General features: G+C 38.4%; 1 protein-coding gene across 5 annotated transcripts; it reads right to left on the bottom strand.

The window, feature by feature from the left end:
* Window positions 1-1567: 1567 nt before the first annotated feature.
* On the bottom strand, window positions 1568-8632 carry LOC103696407 (autophagy-related protein 101-like). Of its 5 annotated transcripts, XM_039133355.3 has the most exons (8): window positions 8391-8632; window positions 8136-8172; window positions 4180-4265; window positions 3054-3149; window positions 2406-2568; window positions 2146-2308; window positions 1879-1979; window positions 1568-1738 (listed from the first exon to the last, which is right to left on the bottom strand). In XM_039133355.3, exons 1-7 carry the CDS (start codon window positions 8421-8423, stop codon window positions 1898-1900), a joined length of 660 nt encoding a protein of 219 aa, XP_038989283.2. In that variant the 5' UTR covers window positions 8424-8632; the 3' UTR covers window positions 1568-1738; window positions 1879-1897. The 5 variants fall into 5 exon arrangements, with proteins under 5 accessions (XP_038989283.2, XP_038989284.2, XP_038989282.2 ...); XM_039133356.3 differs by having other exon boundaries at window positions 1568-2010; XM_039133354.3 differs by having other exon boundaries at window positions 1568-1979.
* Window positions 8633-16687: the final 8055 nt, after the last annotated feature.

Genomic DNA, 16687 nt, shown 5'->3' with positions numbered 1-16687 from the left:
GGAGTTCATGACCGAAAATTGGTGGCCTATCAAGCTTACTTTCAACCTATGTGTAAAGTGCTGTGCCAAACTCATCTAGACTAGTCCCTTCTCCTCCTCTTTTAGTAACATTAATAAGATTATTGTTTCTTAATAATAATAATAATAATGAGGTAATCAATGAAAATAATATTTAGATATTAAAGACAATATTATCTAAACAGTACTATTTTATTCAATTATAATGCATAATAATAATAATATAAAACTATTACTAACTAATAATATTAATTTATTTAATTAATAATAGTTAAAATATAAAATTGTCATATATCCGTTACCGATTATATTATTGTAAATATTAAAATAATTAATATATAATGATATTATTTTATTTAAAAATTCAAAACTGTACTTCATTCATTTTTCAGAAGAAAAAGAAAACAGCAAAACTCATTCTTGGAAAAATTATTTTTCCGAAAGTTATCACATTTCATTTCACTACTTTTCATCGAACTAAACCTGCTAAAGAAAAATATGAATCTGACTAGCCAGCCCCCCAAGATTGAAAGACACCAAGAACATCTCACGAAATGAACGACCACTTGGACCGGCAAAACTTTAGAATAACCTTAAAGTTACTCTCAAATCCTTATACAAAATAATTGTTGAAATTGAATTTCCAATAATATGATACAAAATAAAAAGTAATAAATCTTGATCGATATTTGTTCTTGACACAAGATGCATATTGGCAACTGGCAACCACCATACGAAGGAACAAATTGAATGGATTTTGGTCATCAGGGCACCGCATATACTGATACTCCTATAATCAGTCTAAGCTTGCCAAAATTCCAATAACAGCATTCCAAACAGCTAATTAGTGCAGAATAAGTTGTCCAGCTTTTCAATCTGTCTTTGTTGTCGCTTGCCTTGTACTTGACCAAAAAATCTACCTCAATGCTTGTAAAACTATCACTATCGTAAGAGAAGACAGCTGACATTATCTAATGAATATACTGCCACTTTTACTAACACAGGACATGACAATCCAAAACTAATTGAGCATTAACATGGGCATAATCCATTATTAACCACCATCAAACTGGACTTCTCAGTTATGCAAAGCCCTCGAGGTCAGTAACTCGTTAATTTCAGCTTAGGTTTAATAGACATATTAGCAACTATTTCCTTTAATCCTCAGAAAACTGAGTATGATGGTGCAAGATCTCGCCTGTGATCGTTCACGATAATTTGGCTGGCACCATTGGTCTTCATGCTGCTTATCATATATATAAATTGCCTGCTGCATGGCTTGTGAGAAAATACGAAATAAAGCGAAAACATAAACCATAAGGTGATGAGAACTGGTGGTTTGGGATAATAGAGAAACAAATGCAAATCTAAATAAGTATCGTACTGTAGGAAACCAACTTTTCTACAAATATCAGTTGAACAACAACAACTCTATAACAAATAGCAGGAATCTCACAAACAATATTTAACATTGAGCACAGAGATCATACAAGTAAAGAATAAAGAGTTAACATGTTTGGGGTTCCTAGGTATTTTTAAATTGTCGGCATTTATGAGGAAAGAAAATATTTGCATTCTGATGTGTACAAGTTTATCTCATTCATAGTTAGGAATACCCATGCACAACAAATATACACAAGGTTCAACAAAAGGCTATGTACAACATAACCTACAAAAGATTGCATCGAAGTTCATCTTCGCCATCACATCTTACAAAATCCTGGGTTCAGATATGAAGCTGATATTAATGCTATCCCAGTCTTGTTTGAAGCCAATAACAGCTTGCTTGATATGAGTAAACATTATGAGAAGAAAGTAATTGCAGACAAGCTGCAGACTTGAAGGTGATGTGGAGCTTACACTTCAAAAGATCATACAGTTAGCTGAGCATGGAAGGATGCCCAGTCTGCAGCATTCTCTTGAGGACATCAGTGTGCCACCCAAAGGAAGAATCTGATGAGCTGTGCAACACGTCGAAGGAAAAGGTGTCACCTGGAGATCCAGATATATGTAGAACTTTCTTCACAAAATATACTTGGTTAAGCGAAGTCAAAACAGGATGCATATGAACTTAGGAGGCACCAGGGGCCTCTTACACCTGTGGTTCTTGTAATAAATGAGACACACCTTGGGGTCGTGATTTCATATGGAAATGATATAACTTCAGAATTCGTTACAGATGGAATATGGTCTTTCTTCTCATTGACAAATTTTATGATTTGAAACAAGACTTCACGGAGTGCTGACTCCAAGGAAGCACGTCTAGAACTGCTTTCTTCCGGTGCATTATCTGAGATCACAATAATATGAAAGAGCAGTACCTGATAATGAGAAGAGGACTAGAACAATGGCAATAACAAAACAAATTCATGGAAAAGCAGTCTTACCTCCAGGGTTTATGGGTGCTTTAGAATTATGAGATTTGCCATGTGTTTTGGTGTTTACTACATGTAAATTAATATACCATTGCTCCCAATAAAGGCGCTCAGTTTTGTTACTGAACATCCATGTTGCTTGCTTGTTCCTGACCTCATAGAAGGATAAGCATACCTGCACCGTTGATACCATACATAATTAAAAAAGAACAACACTAATTTATTGACTAATCAGATGAAATGCTTCTCCAAGGCATTGTTAACACACGTGTCACCCAATTGGAGACCTAGTTCCCCATTGGTAGAACTTAAATATACTATAAGAGAGACAACATTTCACTATGCCACAGACTACTTTCTTTACAAACATGATGACGAAGGAACATTGTCTGCAGAGCAACCAAATAGATGGTTGATAGGAAGTATACTGGAAACATAATTAACATTAGGAATAGACTCATACATTGCAATGCGTTGTTAGAAATGTAAAAGGAATCAACATCAATCCAAAGAAAGAGACCGATATTTAGAACAGCATAAGTAGTACGGCACACTTTCCCTAGTGACCTGCCAATAATCCGAGGGACAAAAATGTGATAACAGGATGCTTGGATCATAATGGTATAGCTATATATTATAAACTAAATAAAAAGAACAAACCTGGCTTTTTTTGTTTGGATGTTTCTCTACCCAACCAATAAACAGGTTAATCTTTTCATCTATTTTTCTTTCTAACTCAGCATCTCCACATTGTACCTGTACAGTAAGAAGGAATTAGGTTTGCACAAGATAATAACAACAGGACTTAAAAAGAAAAAGTACCCAATTTGAAGATAAGGTAAGATGTCAACCTTCAACATAGACAAAGAACATTCAGACCCCAATGAAACTGCAAGATATCAAATTTGCTGTCTTTTAACAGCAAAAATATCATGCACTACAGAACATATTTTGCCGAGGCATCACAAAACCTAGAACATAATGGATTCGTTATGCTGTAAAACAGAGAGAAAACAGGCATGCTGTCATTTAAGCCCAATAGCACAGAATGGCATATTACATGCCTCTTTCTCATGGCTCTCAATTCACGAGAAGATATAGAGCATGCATGCTTTCCTCTTAAAACTACAATTGCTGGTATTACTTGATTTGCATGGCATGTGAGCCACAGATGTTGCTAAGAAAAAAAATAGGAAAATAGACTGCTGCTATACCATTAAAAAGAATAGAGTCAAATATGTGTACAACCTCTGATATTCTTGATACAGATGCACCAAATTCATGCACCATCCAAATCCTTGTTGGATCACATCCTAACATCTTCTTGATCAACCTCTAACATATTATTCCACATTCTGATTGCCCCAATTTAAAATCAATTCCAAAGCATCTAGGGTAGGACCATCAGGATGTAGTACAGTCCACTCGAAGAAACCGATCTTGTTGCACTCAATGGATCAGTGAATGGCATATGATCAGTTACAGACTTAGATCAAATTACATTAACTAAGATAATACAAAACATTAACTACAACAATCCAGAAATATGACCAGTCATGAAACATAGGAAATGCAATATTTGCATAACTCCATATGCAATAATTAGCAATGGCCATTGTATCAAAATGCAACCAGTTATTCATTGCTAATAGGGATTTCTTTGCTTAAACATGATGACATCCTATTTCCCTGGAAGCATTTGTATTAGAATGACAATTAGAAGTAAGTAAATTCTACCGAAAATATAACACAGCTTATGTAGCTTCAAAGATCAAGTATCACTCACATAAGTAATGTCAAAGAGTTCACAGTCAACGTCTTTTGGCCGCACAAGACCTAATGCTCTATGGAATACAATTGTATGCAATATGCCTGCACCAATCTCTACATAGTTAAAGAGGTAGAAATGCATTTCAACTAATTAGAAGCTGTAAAATGCATTTGAGTAAATCCAATTAGATGTGCAAATTAACAACTTCAGCAACAAAACAAGATCCAATTGAAGATAAAATGTTATCAGTCGCATATTACAATTTTAACATCCATCATGATGCTAAGAATTTTCCATAGGTGCACAGCCAAAGAAAAAACTTGCTTCTTGAAAGTTGAGTTATAAGCATCAAAATAGTGCCATATCTAAGTGCAAAATAAGTAATGATACAAAAGACTTTTTCACAGCTAGACAACAACGACACTGTTTGCTTTTTATTAAGTTCTAAAAAGCAATTCATCGACGTACATATTGCATATTATGATATGGTTGTTAATCAAGCATTGTAACACCTTAGCTAAGATCACTTTCACATGTCCATAGAGACTGGCTCACTGTTTCCAATAGCATTCAGTGCCATTAACAATAGCCAAAGAATGACTTACATAGATCAAGAAAATAGCCAATATTCACTTGCAGCCAACCAAATTTGCAATCAATTTTTGTATCCCTTAAGGCATAAAACATGCACATCTTTCTATATCCTAACAACAATGCATATGGATTTCAACAGAGAGAATTATTGCAGGCAATCAGTGTTGACACTTCGAGCAAATCAAGGGAAGTTCATGCCACAATCTATAGTTAAAAAGTTGTTGAACTCCACTATCATGGATTTCATCAGGTGCATAGTCCAACTCTCTCTCTATCTCTATCTCTCTCTCTCTCTAAATGTACATTTGCATATAAGCAGATATGTACTATATGTAGAGATATAAGATTTCTTTAGTAGAATCTTCATTTAACAAATTTAAGAAATAATATCTCGATCTTTCTTTAATTTCCACATCTTTCGCTAAGATCTTATCATTCTCATTTTTAATACATCTAATTTCATCACTATTTTTAGTTTTCCTTTCTCCAGATTTAGCTATTTGTAAACTTCCTAATATCTTATGAAATCGTCAACATTATTTGTTTTTACCATTATTTAAAGCAAATCCATTTTGTTTTTATTGCCTCTTGTACCACATTATTCCAACACCAAGTTTTTTTTATGCATATACCTTTTCCCTTTGTCTCCCCAAAAACATATTTAGCTACCCTCTTAATGCAGCTGGCCATTTGGTCCCACATTTTATTCAATTCAGTCCTTAAATTCCAGTTTCCCTCTTTTAATAATTTATCCCTAAAAGATATAACATTTTCCTCTTTTAAATTCTCCCATTTATCATTGAGTATTTATTAATTTCCTTTCCTTTCTTCTTGCACTAAATACATAAAAGAATAGCCCAGTGCATGAGGCTCCAGCCATTACAAGTTCTGAGAAGGGTAAGATGTACGTAGACTTATCTCCATATGCAAAGATATCGTTTCTCTGTTTCGAACGCATGAGCTCCAAGCCAATGAAGCAATCTTGTCATTGTGCTAGGCTCACCCTCTTCTTGTACTTAGTATGCATATCTAAAATTAGTAACCCTTGTTGTGTAGTTAAACTCTCCTCATATCACCTTGCAATCCACGTATCTTGACATTCCTCTTCTCTTGATGAAAAGTAATCTATTTGTACAAATTTGATCTCCTCTTACCACTGCACCAAGGCTCATATTCTTAACACTAGATAACCCGTTATAATGATCATTATCTTTTCCCCCTACAATTATATATATAACATACCCAGCGGCACCAAAACCATCATCACAGTCATAATAACAATTATAATGCCATTATTTAAAATCTTGAATGCCACTGACAAAACTTATATGGAAAAAACAAGAAACAGAAATTATATATGATGAAAGTAAACACCTTACATGTGCCATGTACTCAATGTGTGCCATATACTCAATAATAAAACCATAGAAGCTCTTAGAAATTTGTCTAGCCAGCTTAGGTGTTTCCTTCAAATGCCACATAATCCTCAGGCACAAACTTGCAGCTAAAACATGATGAAATTAAATCTAAACAACGGTGAACCTATTCTAGTTTGTTCCCATTATCTGATCATCTTCCTCGTTCACCTCAAACCTCTCTTCCAAAGATTTCCTCTTTGATTTTAGAATCACGAAGTTAAAAAATTAGACTCAGTAAGGAGAAGAAGGAACGAGGAAGCGAGAAGAGATTTTGTAGCTTTCTTTACTTTCCTCTATCTTCTCACTCATGGAGATGAAAAGTGGATGCCAACACTCTTTCTTAAATCCCATCATGGAGATAAAAGGTCGATGCAACACTGTTTCTTAAATTCTATTAACACTATGACTGGATCCAGCTTACTCAGTTATCTCGCCAATCTACGAACAAGCACCCATCTTAAAATTTCTAGAGGATTGAAAGTCTGGAGCTATATCCAACCATCAAATGGTCTGATGACTGTTAAACATATATTAGAAGAACATTAAAGTTTGGGAAAAGCGACAAGCAACAATTTCATTAATTCGATTATGGACGAATATTTGCATTCAGTTTGCTCTTTTTACTTTATCTCATCTTCACCAATAAACTTGGCCATGGTATGCTTAAAGACAAAAAATGGGCAGTTAAATTTCCACAGCAGACTGTATTTTCCTTTGTTTTTCTTAATTATTTTTTTATAAAAAGATTATTGACAATGCTGACTGATTGAACTAACAAACTAGACAACAAGGCTACTGCATGTCTAGGAACTCTGATTGCATGTACTTCATTAGTAGCCTGAAGAAGATACAGAGAGCGATTCTTTGGAAGGGTTTAATGGTCCAACAAATTTATTGGACAAGAACTTCATTTATCATCAAAGCAAGAGAGGCACATGATACCTAACTTACACCACCATCCCTACAATTATAACTGATATTCCCTAACATGACCAACTCTGCATATCTATACTCCCCAAATGTTTGTAGGCAGTCCCATCTTTAATAAATACACTTCTCTCTCTCTCTCTCTCTCTCTCTCTCTCTCTCTCTCTCTCTCTCTCTCTCACCCCCGAATCCGAAAAGAGAGAGAGAGTAGAAGAAGTGCAACAGCTAAGGTGCATTTACCAAGATTTTTAACAGAGGAACTATTATAACAAATGGGGGTTCACAGCCTTCCGTGATCTCCCTTACATGCACAGAATGTGCATAGCAGTTGTCAGTAGTGTCAATCACTGAAAACAAGTTACATCAAGTAGAAGAAAGCAACATGGTATTTCCCTATTTTAATAAGCAGTATGTACTATTGAACATAGAATAAATTAAAGAAATCTCAGAAAAAATTTATAGATATATGAAATGTGCTAAACCGGGCAATGCTATACAATAGAATATCCTTAAATTTTTTGGGGGATATATGAATGTCATCATGTCTCTCAACTAATAAAGTTACAGTAATTTAACATTTGAGACAGCAGAATTTTCATAAATTGAATTCGTGCAAGCAGCAATATGAAAGGAACTCGATAAAATATTATTACCTGATTTAACAAGGACAACAGATTAATGATTAACACCCTCGCAGCTAATATATAACTATTGATTCAAGTTTACTTGATACAAAAACGCACCATAAGTTAGATAGTTTATGTAGATGTCCTTTATACACCTATGGATCTTGATACCACCAAACAAAATCCAACACACAGATGCAGAAAAATTTCTTAATGAATAGATTCCGCATGTACATGGTTTCCATCAATTAGTAAAATCCGCTACCATCATCAGCACCCACACTCTAATAAATCCGAATAGGTACCAAGACTAGAAGCAAATATATGTAATTCATTTTCTTAATCGGTCCTCTTAGATGAGAAGCATAAGTCCATCTAAACAAGCACAAGAAATAAGTGAACTTACAGCGCAACACATCCCGTATCTCTAATGGTTCCACCACCTATATTTAAAGATCATACAACTGGTTTAAAAAACTGAGCATAGAAATACTAAAAAACTTAAACCTAAAACCCCAATAACCACAATATCTGCATCTCCTAAAATAACTAAGAAATTTTACACCAAAAGCAAACAAAAATTTGACTTGATTGAAGAATTGGTCGTAAGAGCAGAAAATATCTTGACACGAATTAGGTTGGAGGGATAGGGTCGTCTCACCAGTTCCTTAAGCTGGCAAGTCTCGCAGTTCATGGTGCTTCTCAGGGTAGCATTCGCACGAAACTGGATCGGCGAAGGAGAGGAATTAGGACAGAAAGCCGGGAACTTTGGGAGAAATCGAGAATTTGGGATGGCCGAGTGATGGGAATTTCGGTTAGGGTTTCAGCGTACCGCTAAGAAGGAAAGGAGAGGCCGATGGAAAACTCCATTTTGCCCCTATTTGTACCGTGAGTCATCCGCCTACGTAATGAACTGGGAACAGATGAGAACAAAACCGTGATCCACGTAACGGAAAGAAAGTTGACGGATCCAGAATTCCGGACCCGTTAAGCGCATAAAAAATCTATGCGGACGCCAACTATAATGTTACCAAATATTATAATCTTTTTAATTGTTAACAATAAGAACAAACACGTCATGACATATAACTAATGGGATTCTCCTAGCAATAAAGCCATCTCTCAAACCCATGAAATATTATAATCTTTTTAATCATTAACAATAAGATCAAACATGTCATGACATATAAGTAATGGAATTCTTCTAACAATAAAGCCATCTCTCAAGCCCATAATTTTTGGATTTCAAGGTTATATCAATAAACGCATAATCTATCCCCATATTTTGTATGGGGAACTTATTATTATTATTATAATATATATATATATATATATATATATATATATAGATATATAGATATATAGATATATAAGTATATAAAAGAAGTAAAAGTCCCATGGACCGGGAGTCAATGGGGGCTTTCTATTACAGACTTACAGTGGAGTCCATAGAGGGATGGGCAATTAAATTCCAGTTAAATATAAAATAACTTAGGCGACCGAATGGATTCTTTGTGTACCACCTTTCTTTAGATTAAACAAAAAAAAGGAAGTCGAGACATATCGTACAAATTTTGTCCCTGCAAGAGCAAGAGTTGAAATAATTAGTGCCAAGAATTGCTTGAACATATACATCCCTGCCTAGATACCTTGAGTATCTATTATATGGAACATGGGCTATTATACAAATTATAATATTAGCATGAATATGTTTTTTACAAATAAAATACGACCAAGGAGTGTGGCCTGGTAAAAAAAAAGCTGAATACAGAAAGAGAGCTCATCATACGAAAGGAACTCAAACAGGTACAAAACATAAAGCGTTTATGAAAGGCTGTGACTGCTGCTGCCGTCCATGATCCTTGGTATGTTACTTTCTTCATCGCCTTCTGGGTGATCTCGCATCTCACTGGCTACAAGCCCTGAATCTTTTTGGCGGAACACGGTTCGCAATATCCATAAAAAGTTATCATGGAAGAGACAAACCAGAAGGAATACACCCATCGTGCATGCAATCCACCAGTACCTGATGGCTGATGCCAAGCACGAGAAAGACGAGCGAAGTGAAAGCCAGAGTAGTTGACGAATAAGTGATGGCTTGAACGAGCTCTGGCAGCCTTGATCGACGATGGCGTTGGGATAGAACCATGCTGCAAAAAGATATGAATGCAGAGACGGCTAGCATCTTCATCATTAACAAGGCTAGTGGTGTCGATGCGGTGGAGGCCAAGTTTGAGAAGTAGGGGGAGATGAGAGACACGACCAACTGTGCCGTGAAAGACCAAAGGTTATCAATCAGCTTGTCTTGACCGTTTTCAACTACAGGGGTTGTAGAGCCTGAGGTAGACGCCCTTGAAGAATGGTAATGGTGGCGACAATACATCGAGCGAAGGCGCCGCACTGGGATTTGCGGATGGTAGTAGTCTTCTCTGATATGTAGGACGTGGGATATAGCGGTAGTTTGCAAGTTGTTGGTTGATGATGGATTTTGATCAGGTTGCATGGCTATTGGTAGAAGTGAAAGAGAGAGCTTCTTTGCTTATGTCTGCAGGATGCTGGTAAGGATTGGGTTGGGGAAAGCAATGGAGCTCGAGGGCGTTTATACGAGATCCAGGTCGGTCAAAGAGGCGGGGCCGCGCAACCTTTAAAGGAAGGTACCTCTCCCACCTCAAAAAAGCTTTAACAACTTTATTCTGAATTTTGAGAGCAATTCGAAAGCACCTTTTTTCTTTATTCTGGCTAACAGAATTGCTTCGTCGAATTTGGAACTCTCCCATGTATCTTTATTTGATCTATCCTCCAAAGAGGACGAAAATACCGAACTAGTCCTTACATTTATTTGTGGCTATAGAGAAGACGCATGAAGCTGAAGTTTTATGTACGGTTTTTCGTGGAGAAGGGGAACAGGGACACTTGAAAAGGATAAAGGAGAGTTGTATGGTGTGTTGACTCTTTTAAGGATGAATCATTTTCGAAAAAGAATTAGTTCTTTGACATAGGGGCACAAAACAAGTAGAAAAAAGCAGCATGGTAATGCCTTATTTAATAAGCAGTATATATTTTTGAACATTGAATAAATTAAAGAAATCTCAGAAAAACTGTATAGATATATGAAATGTGCTAAACCGTGCGATGCCATACAATAGAATATCCTTAAATTTTTTGGGGGATATATGAATGCCATCATGTCTCTCTACTAATAAAGTTACAGCAATTTAACATTTGAGACAGCAGAATTTTCATAAATTGATGAATTCGTGCAGGCAGCAATATAAAAGGAACTCAATAAAAGATTATTACCTGATTTAACGAGGACAACAGATTAATGATTAACACCCTCACAGGCACAGCTAATATGTAAGTATTGATAAATTCAAGTTTACTAGATACAAAAACGCACCATAAGTTAGATAGTTTATGTTCATGACCTTTATACAGCTATGGATCTTTATACACCCAAACAAAATCCAACACACAGATGTAAAAAAAATTCTTAATGAATAGATTCCACATGTACACGCTTTACATCAATTAGTAAAATCCGCTACTATCATGAGCTTCCACAACTCTAATAAATCCGAATAGGTACCAAGACTAGAAGCAAATATATGATATTCATTTTCTTAATCGGTCCTCTTAGACGAGACGCATGCATGAGTCCATCTAAACAGGCACAAGAAACAAGTGAACTTACAGCGCAACACATCCCGTATCTCTAATGGTTCCACCACCTATATTTAAAGATCATAGAACTGGTTTAAGAAACTGAGCATAGAAATACCAAAAAACTTAAACCTAAAAGTTCTGCAATTAAATTCCTGTTAAATATAAAATAACTTCTGCAAGAGCAAGAGAAAAAATAATTAGCGCCAAGAAAAGATTGAAGATTTACATCCCTGCCGATTAGCATCTGGGCTATTCTGCAAATTATAATATTAGCAAGGATATGTTTTTTTCAAAGAAAATACAACCACGGGGCACTCCACGGATAAAAAAAGCTGAAAGCAGAAAAAAAGCTCATCATGCAGGGAGGAACTCAAACAGGGCTCGTGGTATTTTCGGTTGGTGGGTTTTGTGGGACAGGGCTTGTGGTATTTTCGGTTGGTGGGTTTTGTGGGAGGGGAAGGAGGGAAGGGCTGGTCCTTGCTATGTTATTTTCTTCATCGACTTCTGGGTGATCTGGCGCCCCACCAGCTACAAGCTCTGAATCTTGTCGGCGAAACACGGTTCGCAATATCCATGAAAACTTATCATGGAAGAGACAAACCAGCAGGAATACACCAATCGTGCATGCAATCCACCAGTACCTGGCGCCAAGCACGAGAGAGACGAGCGAAGTGAAAGCCAGAGTAGTTGACGAATAAGTGATGGCTTGAACGAGCTCTGGCAGCCTTGATCGACGATGGCGTTGGGATAGAACCATGCTAGCAATCATGCTGCAAAAAGATATGATTGCAGAGAGGGTTAGTATCTTCATCATTACCAACAATGGTGGTGTCGATGCGGTGGAGGCCAAGTTTGATAAGCGGGGGGCGATGAGGGCCACAATCAACTGAACTGTAAAAGACCAGAGGTTATCAAACAATCTGCTTCGTTCCTGATGGACTTCTCTGGTGGTAGTTTCCAAGTGGATTGTTGATGATGGATTTTGATCAGGTTGCATGGCAATTGGTAGAAGAGAACCAGAGAGCTTTTGGTGTGCAAATGACAATGGTGGAAGAAATGGAGCTCCACGGCTTTTATAAGGATATCGAGAATGATACCGGGGTGGTTTTTGGATGGTTCACGACTTCCAAAGCTCCTTCGCGGAAAATAACTTGAAAACGATTGCATTGGAACTCCTTGGTGAAGCATCAGTGGGTGGAATTTAAACATCCTTTAATGAAACAAACGCAAAAAAGGAAAACATCCTTTAATGAAACCCATCAGTGGGTGGAATTTAAACTTTTGACAAAGTTTAATGAAACCCATAGTGGGTGGAATTTAAACTTTTGTCAAAGTTCACGATGGATTCCAAAGTTCACGTGGATATAGCCCTGTTAATCACATCTCAAAGTACACGAATTTAGCGAATCAAAGTATAATTTATGATTCATTAAAATTAATCATTCTAGAATTGCTTCCAAAATAAACCATACCTATTTAACCTGCTAAATAAAAAAAATAAAAAACCTGGCGTTATTTAAACATCAGAAAAAATTTTTATCTAACCGATATGAGACAAAACTCCTATCGCAGGATGAACGTTTTGCCCATATTACTTAAAGTAGTGAACAACTTTCATTTGGGCAATGTGGGACTAAAACCTTCATCTCCCTTTTCCCTCCATTCACCTCTGTTTGGGAAAATGAGGAAGGGAGAGCCGCTGCCATGGCCACCGCTGCGGCGGGTCTCGGTCGCGGCCCTCCTTGTCCTAACCGATGGCCAACAGGGCCACCGTCCAGCCACCGCGTCCCCGGCCGCCGCTACGGCCCGCCCCCCCGGTGAGCCGAACGAAGAAAAAAAAAAAAGGAAGAGAGAAGGGAGGAAGGACAGTGGCGCTCCGGCTTCTGCCGCCGTACCCTCCTCCCACGAGGTGGCCGGGGAAGCCACCGGTGGCTGCATGGGCCGGCTAGCGGCCGCGCCGCCATGTAAAGGGGACGGGTCTTCGCGCCGTCGTTTCCCCTCCTCCTCCCATGTGGCCGGAGAGGCCAACGGCAAGGGGCGCCGGCGTCGTTTGGGCGGTCGAAGGCGTGAGCAACCGGCAGCCACCAGCGTCGTTTGGAAGAGGATGGCTTGCCGGATTTGGCCCTTCCCTCTTTTCCCATCACGATTTGGGGAAGAAGATGAAGAGATGGGTTTCGGGTTTCGGGCATGGAATCCAACCCGAAATCCGAATCCATTTAAATAATAATAAAAAAAGGGTGAAGGGATTAACACGTTTCGGGTTATTGGGTCTCGGCCCGCAACCCGAAACCCGAATTCTTTTGACTAAACTGTGCATTTTGCAGTTAAACCCCTGACAATATGTTATTCTGAAAAAGGGGCTTTAGAAATTCATATATGGTTCCCAGCCGAAAGTTGAATTATCAAAAGGGTCCTAAAATATATTTATGTGGTCCTTTGGCTAAAGTTTTATTACAGAACAGTACTTTGACAATTATGTATTACTCTGTGTAATAAATTTATTGCATAAATGATCAATTTATATGCTTTCTTATGATGATACATGATTGTTTATATTATTCATATTTTTATGATAAAAGGGTAATGTATGCATAAGACGAGCCAAAGCATCTTATGTAGGAAAAGACATAAAAATGATTAAATTTTTGCATATTTGTGGTGACAAGCCAAAGCATCCCATAAATTTTAGAATGCTTTCATTTAACTTAAACAATAAAGAGTCTTTTATCACCATCTCATGGAGTTGAATACTTGCATCATATATAATGAACCAGCCCCAAAGGGAAGTCATTATACAAGGTTAATGATGGGATGAAATAATGTTATTAGTATGATATTTATGATGAAATCTTGTTGCCCAAAGGCCTTGAATTCTTCATTAATATTGAACAATATCTAGTAAAATTTTATTCATTGAATAACGATGTCTAAGAAAAGCTTGTCAAAAAGACATACGTGCCTAAGAAAGGTTGGTACTTAAGTGAGCCTAGTGCTCCACCACCGATCTAGAGCTGATTTGGCTGTTATTCTTTGGATTTTTCCAATTAGATATATAAAGTTCATTAAATATCATACTTAATGCACTAGTTTTATCATAAATGGGTAAATCATGTAAAGTTAATTTTGATTTACTCACTAAATTGCTAATATGGGTTAGTGATTTAGATAAGGTTTTAGCGTAATTTTAGCATGTATATTGATAGTAAGCATATGTTTTGCAGCTTTGTTTCCGACAGTTTTTTCACAATCCACATCATGCATCCCAATACTTAATGGTTCAAATTTCTCGGAATGGAAAGAAATACTGACATTTACTTTAGGGTGCATGGATATTAATTTGGCCCTCTTTCGGGGCTCGGGAAAAGCCTCGCCCGCCTCGGCTGCCCTCCTCTTCAGCCGGAAGAAGAGAGATGTGTTGCTGGTCGGCATGTGGGGAATATCTAAAACAAAGAAAAGAAGAAAAATTCTAAGTAAGAGAAGAAAGAAAGAAACGAATAAGGCAAAAGATAGAACAATGCGACCGCTCTTACCCTCGAGACACGCCGAGCTCAAGCCGACGTTCACCAAGGCCTCCTCGCATAGGAGGTCGGTCAGATTGATGTCCCTCCTGAGACCGCGCAGAGCGTCAAGACCCCTCTACTCGTCTGCTGTAAGCTGGGAGAGCCTATTGAGGGCCTTCAGCCGGGGATGCCCCCACCTCGGGTCAAATCCCCATGATACCTCGGACGCAAGGAAGAAAAACTTCCTCTTCCACTCATGGATAGAGGAAGGAGCACCTCGGAAAAGTGACATACCACCCTGAAAGGCGAAGTATACCCACTCTCCATCCGCCGGGTTCGTCTTTAACAAGAAACACCGGCGGAAGATACTCACCAAAGTCAGGATCCCGTGCGCAAGGCAAAGGGACAAAAACCCGACAATGGTCCTCCATGAGTTCGGATCGAGCTGTGCTGGGACGAGTTGGTACTCCACCAGCAAGTCATTCACGAACCCATGGAGAGAGAACCGCAGGCCGGCCCAGAGTGTCTCAACATGCACTTCGATCCGGCCTGGAGGTGGTCACGTCACCCGGTCCTCCGGCCCCGCAGGTTCGAGATGAAACTCGGGCCGGAAAAAGAACCGAAAACGGACCAGCCCTAGCTCCTCCTCCGACAGACTGGACCCAACCTCAATCGGACCAGAACCCATTTTGGAAAGGAGGGCAAGAGGAAAAAGACGAAGAAAAGCAAAAAAGAAGAAGAAAAGGAACCCCCTAGCTAATGTGGGGAGATGACCTACGAGGGGGATCGCCGGAAATCGCCCTGGGGCACCGCCGGAAAGACTCGATTACAGTGAGGAAGAAGAATAGAAACAGAGGAAAAAGGGGGAGCAGCAACAACAGGCAGCCAAGCGTGACCTTTCTAGGGCTAAGGTAAGGGGTTTATATAGACCCTCTCGACGACCCAGATCGGCAGAACTGGATCCCGCCTTCTGTCCAGATTGTGCCACGTGTCGGCCCCGAAAATCGAAGCGACATATTTAACCTGGATCGACACTTCGAATATAGAATCAAGGCAGTGTGATGACGAACCAGGAGGTGGAATGGCTGCAGTGCTGATAAGTTGATTTCTGAAATAGTGAACAGAGAATAGGGAGGAAGAACAAGAGGAGAGGAAGGGAGGGAAACGGCAGAGAAAAGAAAGAGAAGAGGAGAGGAAGACCGAGAAGGGGAAAGAAAGAAGTGGAAAACATGGGAAAGAAAATGCTTAATTCTTCATTAACCCTAATCAACATAAAAGTCCCCTATAAATAGGGCCCAAATAAGAACAATTAAAATAAAATCCCCTTACACAAAATAATTTCCAATAAACCCAAAATACACAAATGAACCCTAAAATGCAAATAAACCCAGAAATAAAATAATAAAATAAACATGTAAATAAAATGGTGGCCTAGCTGATGTCCCCATCAACTCCTTTCGGGTGGAAAAAACTCGACCCCGTCGAGTGCAGATCTGGTCGGCTATCGTACTGCTCCAGAAAATCAGGATAAGGCGCTGCAACTCGGCTCGCGAAATCCACGTCACATCTGATTCGGGTCGACCTTTCCACCGAACAAGGTAACGTTGGTAGCTTCCTCTCCTGGTAGAAATAACCTGCTCATCTAATATATGTTCTATGTGTTCTTTGCGTGCATGAAACTTTGGAGGTGGAGACTCAATAGCAGGTGCTGGGTCAGGGTAATCAGCAACAACGGGTGTATCAACAAAAGAATCAGAAGAAATGAATGTGGACTTCTTGTATTGGGAGTAAA

Source organism: Phoenix dactylifera, chromosome 4, assembly GCF_051530095.1.
Source record: "Phoenix dactylifera cultivar Ajwa chromosome 4, Ajwa_hap1_PhDact_Kaust_v1.1, whole genome shotgun sequence".
NCBI lineage: Eukaryota > Viridiplantae > Streptophyta > Magnoliopsida > Arecales > Arecaceae > Phoenix > Phoenix dactylifera.
This window is presented reverse-complemented; position numbering and strand designations above follow the sequence as displayed.